At 36.4% G+C, this 19,165-nt stretch overlaps 1 protein-coding gene across 1 annotated transcript in view; it reads left to right on the forward strand.

The window, feature by feature from the left end:
- Positions 1-19,165, forward strand: part of CORIN (corin, serine peptidase) — a 112,999-nt gene that overhangs the window by 66,589 nt on the left and 27,245 nt on the right. The window contains exons 6-12 of the mRNA XM_051617632.1: positions 4,855-4,968; positions 7,238-7,345; positions 8,871-8,981; positions 9,883-9,999; positions 13,556-13,654; positions 16,540-16,771; positions 18,423-18,568. Coding sequence (XP_051473592.1) covers positions 4,855-4,968; positions 7,238-7,345; positions 8,871-8,981; positions 9,883-9,999; positions 13,556-13,654; positions 16,540-16,771; positions 18,423-18,568 — 927 coding nt within the window. The remainder of the gene's footprint in view (positions 1-4,854; positions 4,969-7,237; positions 7,346-8,870; positions 8,982-9,882; positions 10,000-13,555; positions 13,655-16,539; positions 16,772-18,422; positions 18,569-19,165) is intronic.

A 19,165-nucleotide genomic window follows, 5' to 3' on the forward strand; every position in this document is an offset into this window, starting at 1 on the left:
AAAATCATATGTGTTTTCTAGGGAGGAATAACATCAGACACCAGTACAGATTAGGGGTCATCCTGCTGGAAAGCAGCTCCATGGAGAAAGACCTTGGAGTTCTAATGGAGAGTAAGTTACCCTTACCATTGGACAGCGATGTGCCCTTGTGGCCCAGAGGGCCAATGGTATCCTGGCATGCATAAAAAAAAGTGTGCCCTGATGAAACCACACCTGAAATACTGCATCCAGTTTTGGGCTCCCTAATTAGAGAGAGACAGGGATCTACTGGAGAGAGTCCAACCAAGAGCTATGAGGATGATTAAGGGACTTGAACATCTCTCCTATGAAGAAGGGCTGAGAGAAGTGGGGCTTAGTCTTGAGAAGAGAATGCTGAGGGGGGAATCTTATTTATGTCTATAAATATCTGAGGGGTGGGTGTCAAGAGGAAGGGGCCAGTCTCTTTTTGGTGGTGTCTAGTAATAGGACAAGGAACAATGGATATAAGCTAGAACTTAGGAAGTTCCACCTCAACAGGAGGAGAAACTTGCTGTGAGGGTGACGGAGCACTGGAACCCAGGAAGGTTGTGGATTCTCCTTCTCTTGAGACTTTCAAAACCTACCTGGATGTGTTCCTGTGTGGCCTGCCCTAGGTGATCCTGCTTTGGCAGAGGTTTGGATGAGATAATCTCTAGAGGTCCCTTCCAAGCCCTAACATTCTGTGATTCTAGGATTCTATGATAGTATAGTAAAAACACCTGAGTCAGCACAACTCCAGGCACAAATACAGGCTGGGGGGAGGATGGCTAGAGAGCAGTCCAGAGGAAAAGAACTTGGGGGTGGTAGTAGATGAGAAGCTTGACATGAGCTGCCAGTGTGTGCTGGAGCCCAGAGAGCCAAACACATCCTGGGTTGTATCAAAAGTGTGGCCAGCAGGGCCAGGGAGGTGATTCTGCCCCTCTACTCTGCTCTGGTGAGGACACATCTGGATTACTGTGTACAGGGCTGGAGCCCTCATCACAGGAGAGACATGGAGCTGTTGAATGACATGGAGATGTTGGGGCATCAACAACCTCCCTGGGCAACCCATTCCAGTTCCTAACTACCCTTATAGCAAATAATTTCTTCCTGATATCAAACCTAGGTTTCAGTTTAAACGCATTACCCCTTGTCCCATCACTATCTTCTCTGATGAAAAGACCCTCCACAACTTTCCTGTAGGGCCCTTTTAGGTTCTGGAAGCCTGCTATAAGGTCTCCCTGGAGTCTTCTCTTCTCTAGGCTAAACAGCCCCAATTTTCTTAACCTGTCTTCACAGCAGAGGTGCTCCAGGCCTATGATCATCTTGGTGGCCCTTCTCTGGACCCTCTCCAACAGGTCTATATCTTTCTTGTGAATTCCTGATAAGAGACTGTTGTGAAGGACATAGAGTGTATTATCAGTAAGTTTGCAGAAGACACCAAGCCAGGCAGGAGTGTTCATCTACATGAGGATAGGGAGGCTCTACAGAGAGACTTGGTTAGATTAGATCATTGGGCTAATGTTAATGGTCTGGGCTTCAACAAGGCCAAGTGCCAGGTCCTGCACTTGGGCCACAACAACCCCAGGCAACACTACAGGCCTGGGGAAGTGTGGCTGGAAAGTGTCTGGCAGGAAGCGACCTGGGGGTTCTAATTGACAAGCGGCTGAACATGAGCCAGCAGTGTGCCCAGGTGGCCAAGAAAGCCAATGGCATCCTGGCTGGTATTAGAAATGGTGTGACCAGCAGAAGCAGAGGGGTGATTGTCCCCCTGTCCTCAGCACTGGTGAGGCCACAGCTGGAGTATTGCGTCCAGTTTTGGGCACCTCAATTCAAGAGAGATATCGAGGTGCTGGAGCAAGTACAGAGGAGGGCAATGAAGCTGGTGGAGGGCCTAGAGAATAAATCTTATGAAGAACACTTGAAGGAGCTGGGAATGTTTAGTTTGAAGAAGAGGAGGCTGAGAGTCATTGTAGAGAGGTTGGTGCTGGTCTCTTTTCACAGGTAATTAGTGACAGAACAAGAGGGAATGGCTTCAAGCTGCAACAGGGGAGGTTTAGACTGGACATTCGGAAAAAAAATTTCACCGAAAGAGTGGTTAGACACTGGAATAGGCTGCTCAGGGAGGTGGTTGAGTCACCATCCCTGGATGTGTTTAAGGGTTGTTTGGATGTGGTGTTGTATATGCTTTAGGGGAGAACTTTGTAGAGTAGGGATGATGGTTGGACTCAGTGATCCCAAGGGTCTTTTCCAACCTGAATAGTTCTATGATTCTATGCTTCATGGTGTAAGAGTATTACTTTGTCAGAACAGAGAGATGACCTTTGTTGTTGGGTTTGTTTTTTCGTTTTGTTTCTGATTTAGGTTTAGAATTTCAGGAATACACTTCTGTAAGTAGAAACCACTTTGAATTGTTCACCTGATTCCTTGTTTGTCATTGGACAAATAACTTGGGCCTCCTATCCTTCAGCTTTTCATATGTGGAAAAAAAAAGAAGCATAACACTTGCTACCCTGCAGTCTAAAGCACTGTAAGATAAAAACCATGGCATTGAGATATGAATAAAACAGTTTCCATCTAAGTTTCTTCCTTGATACATTTGTAAAATCAAAAGATACATTAATAAATAATGAATTCCTGAAATTCTATGAAACAGTATAGCTTAAAAACCAAAAAAGCAGATAAAAATTGATGTTGCATCTTGGAGAGTCAATATTTATTACTTTGTGTTTCTCATCTCTTTCTACATTTTGTATTTTATACCCTTAAATTGTATCTGCATGCTTTGTGAAACACTGCCAGATTTCATCAGCACCACTTTGCTTTCCATTTTGTTTTATTTATATATTTCTATTCTTATGAAGATATATACAATGAGATTATTTGTATGCTCAGAGCTACTTAAGGAGATTAGAGCGATTAAAAATGTGTTTCCCTCCTTTTGTAAGTGAAATGTTGGCTCTGGAAAGAGTTTAAATGAGACACTTGCAGTGTGTGAATTTATTACTGATATTTCACTTAAGCTCAGATTTTGTTTGCTCAAGAATGTGCTTAATCAACATGATTGTGGTTAATACTTTACTGTTAAGGATAATGCCATATACTAGGAATTCTACCAACTGCAGCACCAAGTAAAATGTTGACAGAAACATCATCATAGTGTTTGATTTATTAATTAATCTGAAATTTGTGTTACATGCTACCTTTGTGCTATTATTTACTGCAGTGCCAAAATGAGGTAATAAAAGCTCACAATACTAAAAATTCTATAATTAGATATTTGGTTATTTTTCCTTAATTTAATTTTAAACTGTATTCTGTATGAATATATTTGTTGGTAGACATGTTATGAAGAATACAAAATTATTATGAGAATACTCAATATGCTTTTTGTTTTTTTTTCCTTTTGAGATGTAGATTTTAAACATACTTTCCAGGCTTTGTTAAGCATCAGGTTCAGAGAATAAAGGGAGAAGAAAGAGGAAGTGAGTTTTCATATAGAAATAGGAAAAATGCAAATGTAGGCATTTTAAAATTGGAAATATGGAGCTATGTTGTGATCAGGTGAAAAACGACTTTAATAGAGGAAGAGAATCTACAGCTGCTGCTACTGAAATGGGTGTTTTTTCATACCTGTAATTTGTGTCGTGGTAAAGGTTGAAAGCTACAATTAGAGATCTTTATTGTTCTTGGCAAACTTGGATACAAAGTTTGAATTACAGTGGAATTTCTATGAGTAGAATTTTGAACTTTCATGAGATTGAATTGTTTTAATTTGCTGTTTTCACACATGGTTACATTTTAATAACTTTACACTGGCAAAGTGACAGGATTTTTTTCCTCCGTCTCTGAAAGCTATTTCTCATTTCAGATATGTATGTTTAAAGTAAAGATGATGTTTGTTTGTTTGTTTGTTTTTCCTGATCTTTTACTGGAGGTGAAACTTTCTTGTTTAGCTTTGTTGAGTAGCCTGGCTGTTAAAGGGGGCTTTTGAAAAAAAAAGTGACTGAACTAACAACCAGGTTCTGTATGGAATATTTTCTTTTCTACTTAACATCTTTACTTTGCATCCCCATGGAATTTTCACTTGATCTCTTTCCCCATCTGTATCCTTTACAGGAATTTTTCTCAGCCAGTGTTTTTTAAAGTGAAGGCTTGGAGTTTTGGTCTCTATTGTGTGGACTAACGTTTAAACAAATTAATGGTGATCACCATCTTTATATTTTTAGTGCCTTGAAGGGCTTGAATGTGAAGGTATTATGAGTTCCCTCTCTCTGAATATTATGTCCCTGCAAGTTAGCTCCAGTGGAATACCTAAAACTCTACGGGTTTTTTTGTCTCTTTAGGTATCTCAATTCCCCATATAACAAATAGCAATGATGACTTTCTTCTATCGTTTAGCCACTTATAAGAATGTTTGAGGAAACCTTCACCCTCTAGAAAGGTGTCTGTGCTATGACACTTTTAAGTCCCAACCTGGTAATCATTCTCCTGAACATCTAGGCTGGGAAGATCCATCTGCAGTAACGTTTGTTGGGTATTTAATCCAATACATCTATTTCATGGGGGAAAAAAAAGAGATTGTTTAATCCCATCCTAAGGTTAGTGTTAAACAGTTACTCCATGCAGCTGCTTTTTAGAGTTAATGGTAGATTGAACATAACATAATAGAGAACTATTTCTGAAATAACAAAAGTTAGGTGAAAATGCCAGTTTACACTTCCTTGAATTTAATTAATTTGGGGTTTGGTGCTTAAGTGCATAATTTACAACTCATTCTTTTATCTTTCATTTCTGGTCTTATTTCTTACACTGAAAAGCTTAACATGTATTCTTTATTTTCTTCTCTTTTTCCAGCACTGTGCAGAGGAGAGGAGAGTTTCTTGTGTGCCAGTGGGATCTGCATCCCAGGCAAACTGCAGTGTAATGGCTACAATGACTGTGATGATTGGAGCGATGAGGTCCATTGCAGTAAGTTTCTTAAACCTTGCAGGGTTCTGCTGAAGCACTGAACCCATTCAGGGAAATGTAAAAACTAAAGAAGGCTGTTGGTAAAGAATAGGAGCTTTGCACAGTAATTGTGTATATTGACATTTGGTCTCTCTCAGTTGCCATTGAACGTGCTTACCTTTGCTCACTGTGATCACAGCATGTGTTTCTGGTCTATCAAATTTTATTCCTGGAAGAATTCTGCAAGGAGTTATCTGGAAATTAGAAGTATTTGGGGGCTTTGTTTTGTGTGGGTTTTTTTTTTTTCTTTAATGGATCAATATCAGGCATCAAAAGAGCATTTCTGATCAGAACTGAAAACTGTTAGTTGTATCTTTTCATAGTCCTTTGCAATGATTTTACAGCAGATGCAAAATCATCTGTTTAGAAAGTTCTCTTGACCTCAACCCTAGATGTGGTTTATTTCAATAAGTCTCAGTATATGGTGCAGTAGAAAATAAAAAATAATATATATGTTTAATACCTTAATTTCTTGTTTATTTCTCTGCTGTAGCATGCATCTTTAGAGCTCCTATGTGTTGTGTTTTGTGGTTTTTTGTTTTTAAATCATCCTTGGACTACTGAGACCTTTAGAAAAGCTGAGCAAATCTACAGCAGGAAAACAATGGAAAAGAAAAGAAAACAAAAAAAAAGAAAGAAAGAAAAAAGGAAAATGTGGAACAATGACTAAATAGTTACTATAGTAGGACATGATGTCACAAAATAATTCTGTGCATTCAGACTTTGGAAAACCCCAGACCTGGGGTTGAGTTTCAGGTTGTGCAGTTTAGACTCACCTCAAAAGATTTGTTCTAATTAATGGTTTAAGAGCCTAGGCATTCCGAGACTCACAAAGTTGCTTTTAAGGAAGTTGCTGATAGATTGTATCTGGGATACTCCAAGGAATAAATGATGGCTGCAATTTTTTCCTGTTCTTAGTATGAATGAGGCTAGAGCTTGCTTTTGCTTTAATAGCCTATAATTTATTTAATGGAGGTTGATAGAATTTATGTTACATAATAAGTATTGCATGTTTTAATTGTTGAATTTTTCCTTTCAGTGTTAACTACAGCTTTCAATGTAAGCTAATAAATTTAAAAATGCCTACAAGACTGTGGCTCTCAGTTTCCATTTGAAATGGAAAAAGAATAAATTAGGAATATAAGAATAAAAATGTTACATGTCTTGAGAAAATAAGCATTATGAATCTCATGAGTTAAGATTTCCTGTAACAGAAATCCTTTCTGTTACGTGATACAAGGTTTATAGGCAGAGGATGGTTTTACTTTTACTTGGTAAAAGTTCGGGAGAGGGAGTGGAGTTCAAATAAGAACTTCTTGAATTACACAGAAGAAACAGCAAAACCAAAGAAGGACTTACCTGAAAGTAAGGGCACAAAGAACTTTAATTCAGTGGCACAGCTTCAACCAGAAGGAGGGATTGCCCACCCCGCTGTTCTATATCCTGGTATTCTACCTGGAAGAGCCAGATGTAAAGGAATAGCCTAGAGGAATGTGAACACAGGTCACTCACTTTGCAATTATGTGTTTGTAATGAAAAGTTATTACTAAGGAGATCAGACATCATGAACCCTGTCTTTTCTTCTCCCCTCCTTCCTAACTGCAGTGTAGATTCCATGTTTCTATTGAACCTGATATTATTCAAGTATTTTGGGTATTCTCAGAGAATATTTATTAGGGCTTTATTGAAGGCCTCAGCCATAAAAGAAAGCATAACTCACTTAGGGCTGACAGTGCTAAGAATTCCTTGATGAGACAGCATCAAGCCATATTCTGAGCTCAGAACTGTGTAAAACATAAAGCTCATTTAAACCATTGTAAGATCAAAGGCAGGCTCAGAACCCTTGATTTTGGTATTAGAAGCTTCAGCTCCACCTAATCAGGTCCTTAAGACTGTCATAGCAATCTAGCCCATGAAACACATAACCTTTCTTGAGAACTTTATGTGTATAAATTAAATATTTTGGTCCATGCATATAGCCAAAGCACTTTCTCCTCATGGTACTGACCACAAAAACAATTGGTAGCAACAGAAATGTCTAAAAGTGGTTTTGATTCTTCTTGTTCTTTCATATTAAAGTCTAATAAAGTGATACACATTCTAAATTAATGCAGACCTGTAAACTGTAGGGTATCTTTACCTAATCTTGTTTTAGTCAATCCATTCCAGATCATCGTTTCTGTGAAAGTTCCAATGTCATGTTAACATTTTGTAAAAATTTGTTTTGTAGACTGCAGCGATGATGCATTTCGCTGCAACACGGGAAAATGTCTGAATTATACCTTTGTTTGTGATGGATACGATGACTGTGGAGACCTCAGTGATGAACAGAACTGTGGTAAATGAAAGTTGTATGCTTTTCTATGGTCTTTAAGACAGCAGTATTGCCTAAGCCAGCAATTTTTATTAAAATACCCTGCTGTTTTTGAGTGAAAGCTCACAAATTCTGTACGCAATTTGAAAAGGTTTAAAGGAGATTTCTGGGTTAATCCGTATTTTGAAGTTAATTGTATTTAAAAGAAATACTCTGTTTTGCAACTTGTTTTAAACTCATTCAGGCTGTTTTTGCTAACTTGTCATCATGCAGTGATGGCAACTGTTTTCTAGCTGAACTGTTTTTACATAAGCTTCATAGTGAATGTGTATGTTTTGATACTCAAATTCTGTTCCTTTCTAAATCCTGTTTTCAGTCACCTTGGTGTGTTCTACCTCCTTATATTTGTCTTTCTACCTACATTAACTTTCATAGGAAAAAAAAGGTTTACCATAAAAAAGAATAAGTTTCACATTGAAGATTATTTGAAATATTGGAAATAAATATTGGAAAACTTTGAAAGCCTTGTTTTTTTTCCTGTTTTTGCTCCTGACACTACACCTGAGGAAAAATTAAATGCTCTAAAATAATTCTTTAGTAATTCAAATATTCTTTCTCACTTTTATTTTGCTTTGTGAAAAGCACAGAGAATTTCAAACCTGTTTTATTTTCCCTGAGATTTGTTTTATGTTTCTTCTTCAAATTAAACATACTCTAAGATATGCTACTTTTTGTCAGGTTTGGTTGTTCTGCATTGTTATTTGGTGTTTTTCCTTTTTTCGTAAATCATCTTTGATTAAAGACTTCCCTAAGCATTAATCTGACTGCTACCATTCCTATTTTGAGACAGTTTTGTTCTATATAAAATTTAAAATCTAATGTTTTGTACAGGCTATAAATAGGTTTCAGTGCAGATTTGGGAGACTGGACTGTGTCTGCGCTCCCTCTTTATTTTGATGTAAGGCCAGTCTGCTCAACGGAATGTTTTTTATTATTTGTGGAAGCATTCAGGTGGAAGGAGTAAAATGGAGATTAGAACAGTTTCTTTGTAGATCATTCTTACAGAAAATTCTGAGTATATGCAAAAAACATATTTTCTGATTAAGTGCCAAAGATAAGAGTTGAGAAACATTTTTTATTTTTTTATTTTTTTATTACTTTTTATTAAAAAGATAAATGTAGGGAATGATTTTCTCTGATGGCAACTTAAAATATTGGCTAACTGAAAATCCTTCCATAAAATGGAAAGCCAGATCTTTTAATCTGCTTAACAAATCTTAAAAATTTGTTTATTTGCAAATGGAAACAACTGTGCACCTGAGAGAAGGAATGAGGACATCACTATTTATACAGGGAATAGAATTCAGAACATATGTAATTACCATCTGCAAAAAAATCTGCAGGTACAGAAAATCTTGTAGTGTAATTTACTAATGCACAGTGGCTCATTAGTGAGAATGAGTAGCTTATACAATTGATCAATAATATAAATTATACAAATGGTATTTTGTCGTCCTTTGTTTGGTTCTCAAATTTGCATTTTATTTAGATTGTAATCCAGTGACACATCATCAGTGTGGAGATGGGAGATGTATAACAGCTGATTGGGTATGTGATGGTGACCATGACTGTATAGACAAATCAGATGAAATAAATTGCTGTAAGTTCCATTAATCTCTATATCAGTTTGTCTTTCTTTAAAAATAAAAAACTAAATATAAGTAATATACTTGTAAGGCAAAACTGTATGCTTATTTGATTTCAGAAGTTCTCACTTGGCAAATGTCCCTTTTGATAGACAGTTGCAGCAACTTAAACGTTGTAATTGTTGAAAAGTATCAGCATTGCCTTGTGTTTCAGCTTCTTGCAAATTACAGAATTAGCGTTTTGTTAATTGTAATTTTCCCACTGGAAGGTAATTAATGAATGTATATAACCTTGTGACCTGCAGGCACTCTGAGTTTGTGACAGCTTTCTGATGTGTCTGTAGGTAACCTGTCATACCTTGTCAGAGTCTGAACTTCTGTGTATTCCAATGATGATGCTGTATATGTGCAAAACAATGATGCTAGAACATTGCTGAGGTTGCAAAATCAAGCCTTGAGGAATGAGCACGTTTTAATGTGATTAAGGTTCTCATAAGACATAGGCTTATGCTGCTTTGATTCTTGCTGCCATTCTGTGCTTGACCTTGCAACTACTATCCTACAATTTTCTCTGAAATCTAAGTACCTAATCTGAATAAAGGAATGTAAGTAAGTGTGCAAACAATTTTTTATGAGTAAAAATTATGGGGTGTTTTGTTTTGTTTTTTTCTTGGAAAGCTGAACCTTCGTATCAGCCTGTTGTTAATACTTGATATATATAATCTCAGACCCTGCAGTTAAATATCAGCACAGCTGTAAGATATTGAAAACATAACCTACATATAATGAAAACTGTCTAGTGACCTTCAGTGCTAAGCAGTGTTATCAGCTCCTCCTAAAGCAACTCGAAGTTGATATAAAAAAATAATTAAGACCTCAGTTGATCAGAAATTTTTCTTTTTTTTTTCTCTCTAGCATGTCACAGTCAGGGTCTGGTTGAGTGCAGAAACGGGCAGTGCATTCCTAGTGCATTCCAGTGTGATGGAGATAATGACTGTAAAGATGGAAGTGATGAAGAAAACTGCAGTGAAAGTAAGGATATCCCACATGAACCTACCATTTACTTTCTTTGCCTTTCAAATAACACTTGCTAAGGCTGGTTGGAGTCTGCTTTCACACAGGAAGTTAGAAGCAGAGTTCTATTAGACCTTAAAAATATAAAAAGTTAAAGAAATGGAGGTGATATTTAGCATAGTACGTGGTTATTTGACATGATCATCTGTTACTTGAAATTAATTCATACATATTCACATTGTCTACGGCAATTACAAGCTAATGTCACAGGAATTGGTGTTGTTTGAGGAGGAATTTTCTCAATGGAAGTAATTTTTTAATCAGAACTTGGGAGTCAGGGAAAGGATGTTTCCTTAAGTAAACTAATGATTTATTGTGACTAAGGGAAAATTTATGAGAATGTAAATTTTCACAGCTACTTAATAGCTGTCTCATGCTAGATTGTATGAAAGAAAAGGAAACCAGGCTATTTCTTGAGTCCTGGAACATAGTTTCCCAAAAAATTGTGGTTTTTTTCTATATTTTGAGACTTGGAAAGAGATGTCTTGCTGTAATGGCTTCAGCATTTGAAGGTATTTTTTTCACATGTAGTTCTCTTGTTTCTGGTCAGGTATAGATAGGTTCAGATTGCAGCCTTTCCTTCCATGCAAAAATTGTCGGATTTCTCTTATGAATCTTGTTTTTAATAAATTAAAGGAACTCACTTTATTTAGAAAACTGTGGTGCTGTCAGATGTGGTGGTAATAGGACAACTTATTCAAGAGTTATTAGTGTAGAACAAACTTATCATAAGATAAATACACAGTGTGATTAGGTAAGCCTTATTTCTTCAGGAAACCAGTCTAGAAGAAATCCTTTCATAACCCTGTCAACTCAGTCCCTTCTGTTCTTATTAAGTTCTCAGGATCTTCCTACTGCAATTTAAACATCTTAATTAAAAAAAAAAAAAATAGCTGAGTAGTTGAAGCACAGAAATTATTAGTGTTCTTCCACATAGTTAAAGTTGATGCTGCAAAAAGGTCTTGCATTAAATTTCTTCCAGTTCTGACTGTGGCAATCTAAAAACAAAGACCAAATTTTGTCCTTTGTTCTGACTGTGTGATCTCATAAAATGTTCAGGTTTTTTTCTTTATCTTTCCTGATGTCCAACCTCAGTCTTACAAATTCCGTTATCCTCCATTTCTCTTGCTGATAATGAAACTATACTTTTTAATGTAAAGGAGATGAGGCAGGAGAATGGGCTAAATTGAAAAGTACAAAACTATATAGAGCATTCTATAAGCACCCATTTCAACTCTTCAAATTCAGTCACCTTAAACATGTTAAATTTGTGTATCACTAGTAAAAGAATTTCACTGAAATCATTCATGTATAATCTGGACTACAAGTCAGTGAGGAGTTTTGTTTCACTGCTTTTCACCTCTATGGATGTTGAAGAAATGGTTAAATTTTTTTTTTTTTTTTTTTTTTTTTGAGATGAACAGATACAGATTCAAGACTACTAAATGCAGAGGAGTAGGATAGGGTGGTAATTATGTTATCAGCTATATCAGTATATGCTAAAAGATTTTTCCACATAGCATTAAACTGCAAAGCTTTTAAATCCAAAGGTTTTCCTTGTTCTAATTATTCATTCTTCAATGTGCAAGAAAACTCTATATAATATTTTGCACTATTATGGAGAGCAAAATTCTTCCTCTGTGCAACCTCTGTGTACACGATTTACATGAGAACATGTAGGCAGAATTGGACTTAATTTGTATAATTCCTCTTTAATTCCTTGCAAAGTTCATGTAAAAGCAAGGCAGAATTATGGTTTGTAGCTTTCCTTTGTATTTTTTACATATGTTGTTGATTCCAGCAACTATGCAAAATAATAAAAACAATAAATACAATAAATAATAAATAATAAAATAAACAATAAATAATAAAACACTTAATACAAAGACTTCTCTGATCTACAAAGCCAACAGTTTGTGTAAGAGGCAGTGAAGTTGGAGTATTGGTTTTGTTACAAACATTAAATATGTGAAATTAGCAGTGAATTTGAGGTCAAGATGCAGTGACTTGCCACTTGCCTATAGAAGGATACAGAGACTTTGTGTAATAGTACAAGTATGCACACATAGGGATTAAAAATGACCATTGCTTCATCTATATCTGAATGAGAAGAATGGTCTCCGATATGACATGCCTTAAGGAAATTTAAGTTATGGCATCAATTAACATTATTGATTTCATTCATTTTATGAAAATAAAATCTAATATAGATGTACCCACAGCTGCTTGTGTGATCCCTTCACAAGAGCGAGTAGAACTTGTTTATAGAAATTCAGCATTGACTGTGCTCGGATCAAAAGAATCTACACTGTAGCACGGGGATTTTTTAAAGAGTTGAGAAACTCTTCTACTGTGGGATCAGAAGGAGTTGGAGCAAATTTTAAAAATCAATTTTAATGTAAAGGTTTGTGATAGCTTTAGAAGTCAAAAGGTTTTCCCTACCTTTCAAGTTCTATTTTGCAATCAGATGCACCTATAAAATAAGACAGTCAATTGCCATGGCAAAAGAAAGTACCTCCATTGCTTCAATATATAACATGGATGAAGTAAATATACATAATTTTCAACAGATAGAAGTGCATCATCCCATGTTCTCTGGGACAAGGTTGCTGTCAAGGTCATTGAACCAAGATGTTTCTTCAACATCTTCCATATGCCCAATATAAGGATGCCATGACTGAATGTTTACTGTTCGTGGACAGTAATGCAACACAAACAGTAAGCAACTGTTGCAATAAAACATTTTAAACAGGATAAGATTATAAAATCCAAACTGTTCAGCCTCTGTCTACATAATAGTAAATTAAATGACTGACTTTGTGAAAGTCATAGGGAAGAGAAAATTCAATGTTTTGTGAAAGAGCTAATCACCAGTATGAGACAGAGAGAAGATCAGGGATTTGTCAGAGAAACTAAGTGCCCAGGTAATGTGCTCAGAAACTTTGTGGTAAAGTGCTGGTTTTAGTTACTCTAAATTCTATCTTTAGGACCACAGCCTTTTTGGGTTTTGTGGTTGTGGTTATTTTTTAACCAGTCAAAGAAGGACAATAAAGCTTCAGCTCTGACGGCCTTTCTTCAGGATTGTTTTTATTGTCCACAAAACCAATCATAAAACGAGAAGCAGATCAACTGAATGGCTCTGAAGAATAATTTTCAGAGTGTATTCTTATTCAGCTAGGAACTGTTGTTCCCTTTGAGATCTGGTGTACGTGACTTTTCGTATTCTGCCAGAGGATCATAGTAAATGGCTTTCAGAAATCCATTCAGTAACTGGGATTCAAATGCTTGTATTAAACATAGGGGTAAAGAAAAGTGACATCTGAACAGTGCTGCACACTGGTTTTTTTTGTTACAGCACTTCCTTACAGCACTTGAAATGCTCTAGGGTACTTATTGAACTATGTAAAGGAAATACTGAATTGTAATGTGTACTCTGTATTTTCTCATCACTACACTCCAGTCATTTTTATTAGTCTGTTAAATTATTGGAACAGTAAATGTCAGTTTTCCTTAGGTCAAACGCTTTGTCAGGAGGGAGACCAGAGATGTACATCCTGTCCTGATCCCTGTGGAACTTCTCTCTGTGACATGCAAAACAGCCAGACAAACTGCAGTAAGTAGGTTACATGCTTCATACCGACACTGTTTTAGGGTATTTTAGAGTATAATGAGGATGTAGGGTAGTGCACAGTAAGTCATACTTTAATTTACTATCTAACACACATGTGTAAGGATAATGTATTAAAAAGGGCAAAGTTGAAAAAAGAGTTTAATGATAACTCTTGCTTGTTGATGAGTACATGAGGAAATACTCATAACATTTGGCATGGAGATATTTTCCCTTTTGTGAGTTTTTGATAAGTTCTTAATGAGTGTTTACAGTTATACCTTTTCCTTAACATTTAATGACATTCACTGTTCACATAAACTAAACAACATAGTGTAAGTGCAAAGCAGAAGCTAGTGGTTTATTTTGAAAATATAAGAAAACATACTACTTAGTTTAGTAGTCTGGAGAACTTTTAGCCCTTTTACATAGGAATAATTTTGGTATTCTAACTGGCAAAACCAATAGGTATTTTAGAGGACTGGGATCTTCAGCACTCTGTATCTTCGTTTCTGTATCCTGAACTATACCACTCCATGCAAATCTGCTGCACAGTTGCTTCTGAGTGCTCTCTTGCTCACTTGTGCAATGCAGCACTGTGAACAGATACTCAAAATAAATATATTTGACTAGGTTTCAAAACTAGAACAGAACTGTATTCAGAACTATTCAGAATTAATTAAAACTTGGTGATATGTTAATAAAGTCATACAAATTTAGGTCAGCTCAGGTCACCTCCCTTGCACAATTGAAGGGGTCTGCTCTGTCTGCTCTACACCTTCCCATTACATAATTCTTAAAAGCAATTAAGGTCTCCCTTTACCCTTCGTTTTTGATTGCTGAACAAACCCTCTTTTCCCAACATTTGCCTGTAAATCATGTGATCCTGTCCCCTTACCTGCTTGGTGGCCCTCTGCTGACCTCATTCCAGTATGTTGATACATTTAATGTATTGGGGAGCTAAAAACACAGTAAGAAAGACGTGAAAGGGGACTTTCTTTCTAGGACTTATTGAGGTTAAATCAGTATGAAAATTTTTGTGGTCTAAAGCAGTTTGTCCTGTGGTCCAAAATCTTTGCACAATCAATGCAGATTTTTGTATCCTATTGTACTATAGACAACAATTTTGGAAAAAGTTTGAGGGGCTAGGGTTATGTTACAAGATGGTGAAAAAACATTTTTTGACATGTGAAATTTGAGTTCTAAAACAATGTTCTTATTCCATGTCATAAGAAACCCAAGAGATTTTTAGTGAAGATGTTCTCTCATTATGGGCAACAGTCTGTAATTCTCAATAGGAACAGCACATAATCTTACATAGACTTCTGGATCATCTCTCCTCATTTTCTGGTCCAGTGAGTATTTAATTGTTTATAAACCGTGGAACAGCAAGAGAATAAAGGAGAGATTTTTCTTGCATAGCATCTGGAAGTACTACTGTATTTTTTGCTGTTTATATTTTGACTGGTGTTACTTAATCTTTGGTATGAGATGAGAATCCCTGTGGAAAATTTCAGTTTTGACAAAGCAGTATTTTCTGGCCCAAATAAATATTTGGTTGAAAAATTCCAAAGCATAGGCCACATTTTGCAATATTTAATATGGTGAATGTTCTCCATATGTGATAATGTGTGATCAGTTAATGCTGGCATTATAATGCAGATGCAACATACTTGGGATAACAGAGCACATACCTGAAGGAAGAGTGTAAAGAAGACAGAGCCAGGCGATTTTTAGTGCCCAGTGACAAGACCAGAGGCAATGGGCACAAAGTGAAACACAGAGGAGGTTTCCTCTGGATATAAGGAATAACTTTTTCTACTGTGAGGGTGACTGAACATGGGTTTCCCAGAGAGGCTGTGGAGACTCCATCCTTGGAGACAGTCAAAAGCTGTCTGGGCATGGTTCTGCACAACCTGCTCTAGGCAGCCTTGCCTGAGCAGGAGGGTTGGACCAGATGACCACCAGAAGTCACTTCCAGCCTCAGCCATTCTGATTCTGTGAAATGTCCCATTCACTTCTGTTACTATATTTGGAACTATTTCCTACACAGTAGGGAGAGCAAGTTAATAAGAAATACATGCAGGTATTAAACCCAGGCATAATCTCTTTGAGGGTTGGTTTTGGTTTTTTGTGTTTGGTTTTTTTAAAAATTTAGAATAGAAGATGCAATGGATTTTATTCCTTGTTCTCCACTCATCAGGTTATACCTACATGTAGCATAAATAACAGACATGAAGGAAAGATTTAATTTAATTTTTAACTTTAATTCAGACACATGTTCCCCTGAAGTGTATTTATTACTCTGCTGGTGGACTGTAGGAATCTGGGTGGGAGTCGAAGTTATTCCTTTCAAACATCCGACACTTTTACACATGATGTGATAGAAGCTTTCTAAGCACAGTGTGAAAATTGTAATCTATCACCTAAACCCCCATAAATATGAGGCATAATGAAAGAGAGAATGATACATGTGCTTTTTCTACCCTTTAGTTTTGAATAATCTTATAGTATACAAACACTTAGAACATTGCAGGTACTTTTGTGTTCATTTACTTGGGTTTCATCACAAAATACTGATGAACATGTAATATTCTGTGCACATCAAGAAAAGATGCTTACTGGGGAAAAATCAAAACATAAACCCAAAGTCATCTGGGCATCTGTGGCTGAAGTGTGGGAGAAGGGAGAGTTCGAAAAGGGCAAGAAGGAAGATCCATGAAATTACAAACCTGTCAGCCTCACCTCCATCCCTGGAAAGATGGAGGTCATCTCTAAGCACATGGAAGAGAATAAGGTTATCCGGAGAAGCCAGCATTGATTTGCCATCTGTATTTCATTTAATCTCACACTATTTGTGTTTCTTTTTTTTTGTTCTCTTTCTGTGAAAGGTCAATGTGAACCAATTACTCTAGAAATCTGTATGAATTTACCTTACAACTATACTTATTATCCAAACTACCTGGGACACAGAACACAGAAGGAAGCCTCTATCAGCTGGGAATCTTCTCTTTTTCCAGCCTTGGTTCAGACCAACTGCTACAAGTACCTCATGTTTTTTGCCTGTACAATCTTAGTACCAAAATGTGATCCCCATACAAATCAGCGGATCCCACCTTGCAGGTACTACACTATACTTCATTTAATTCTTGATTGACATTGTCTGTCTTACTAGTCTTTCCCAGTGCTCTGTTTCCATACAAAATGCCAGCAATTTTGCTTTGAAATTCCAGAGCAAGAGGTAAAGAACCGTATTTTAAATTATCATAAAATGCAGTTTATTACATGTGTGTGGTTAGTATGTCAAGTATTCAAACCAAGAAGAGGAATAGCAGTTCAATAGTTCCAAAATGTATCTATTGAATGGAACAGAAAAGAAAAGGCTATTTTAGTTGGAAGGGGCCTAAAATGATAATCTAGTCCAACTGCCTGACCAATTCAGGCCTGATCAAAAGTTAAAGCATGTTGTTTAGGCCATTGTCCAATGCCTCTTCAACACTGACAGGCTTGAGGAATCAACCGCCTCCCTAGAAAGCCTGTTCCAGTCTTTAACCACGCTCTCAGTGAAGAAATGCTTCCTGCTATCCAGTCTAAACCTCCCTTGGCACAGCTTTGAACCATTCCCATGCATCCTGTTGCTGGATACCAGGGAGAAGAGATCAGCACTTCTGTCTCCACTTGCCTTGCTCTGAATTCCAGCATTCAGAAAGCTGAGGTTATAAAGTGGTGTGAGTCGACTTCTTTGATACATTCTTTTCAGCTGCTATGGTAAATGGTAAATTGAGTAAATGGTAAAAAAAAATTGGGAAGATTAATAATGTATTGTTTTCTCAAAAGAGCATAAAATAATTGATCCTTAGTGGAACTGCTTGCTTGGGTTTAGTCACTGTATTTCTTGAAGCTTATTGCAGAAAAAAAAATTAAAAATTAATTGGTCAAAAGATCAAAGGAAGATTAGTGGAATGAAATGCCATCCATGAAGGGAAGATGGAAAACCAAATTAAATAAAAGGCAAGTTAAAAGTGACATGAAGGAAACTGAAAAAAATAGAAATGGGTGTGATCCTACTGTTAAATATTTTCAACATATTAGAACAAAGGAGAATTTTCTATGAAATGGTAGGAGAGACTCCAAATTATTATAGGTTTAGAAAAATGGATCTAAAAAGTGCAATAAAAGGAGTTGCTGAGTCTAGAAACAAAAGAAGGCTTGGGGAGACCTCATAGCCTTCAAACAGGCAAAAGTGATACAAGGTTCTGTTGCTCTGAGAACACCTTCAGGTTGATCAATGCTTTGATTTTCCCTCAAACTTTGAATTTTATTGAATTCCCTGGGGAGTTCTTTGCACTTCTGTTTGCAGGTTTGAATATTTTGTCCCTTTGAAAACACATAGTTTCTGAGGTAGCGTCATCCAGAGAAGTAACATTTCACTGGTACAAAACGTATTTGGCTTTAATTTCCTGAAGGAGGACAGTTAGTGTTTCTTAAAAAAAGTTTTCTGACATCCCTTACAGAGAAGAGGATGATTGTAAGTAGTTATATTTGCCTTTTATGTTATAACTTGGGTAACAGTCTGAATACAGTTATTTAAAATAATGTTTCAACAGTAGCAACGTAACTTTGATACATAATTATTTTAATGTAAAGTCATCTGATTAACTGATTTTCCCTTGATCTTTGTCTTAAACTTTATCTAGGATTTCTAACTTCCAGTAACTGTGAATTTCAAAGACTTGACAAAGTTACTTTGTGCAATTCCACTTTGTCTCCTCAGGACATTATGTGTGCAGTCTAAGGAACGCTGCGAGTCTGTGCTTGGGATTGTAGGTCTGCAGTGGCCAGAAGATACTGACTGCACTCAGTTTCCAGATGAGAACTCAGACAACCAAACTTGTCTAACACCAGATGAAGATGTAGAAGGTAAAAATACATATAGCATGAAATTAAATATTTAATTAGGTTCCCAAATACACTGATTATTTTTTTTTCCACACCTCCTCTTTAAATTAAAATATTTAAACTGTAAAAATTACTCCAAACTGTGTTTCAGGGAATCTGGATACCTACAATTTGCTGATATGAGGAAGTTCTCATAAGACATTTATTTGAAGTAAGGATCAATTACTCTCAATCTGGGAAAATCAGTGTTTGAAATTTGTTGCCGACACCACATCTACTGCTTGCTTGTGTTTATACTTCACTTTTTTACTTATTTAGATGATCTAATGATGCTTTTCTAACCAGGAGACAGACTCTTGGCAATCTTAAGAAAGCTGAGCCCCACAACTCTGAGAAAAATGTTGCAATGTTGGTATCTCTGCCAGCAATTGTTTGCTCTTTGTGTTTTTTTGGGGAAAAGTTTTGTAGAGTTGTGCCAAACCAGCTTCAGTAGTAACTGACAAATTTCAGTTTTTTACTTCAGCCATAAAGCTAATCTATGTGGGTGTGGATATGAAACAAAAGAACAGAATTGCCATAAGTGCTTCTAGTATGTATGAAGAGAGAAGCTGTGCAGCT

Source organism: Apus apus, chromosome 4 (assembly GCF_020740795.1).
Source record: "Apus apus isolate bApuApu2 chromosome 4, bApuApu2.pri.cur, whole genome shotgun sequence".
Lineage (NCBI taxonomy): Eukaryota > Metazoa > Chordata > Aves > Apodiformes > Apodidae > Apus > Apus apus.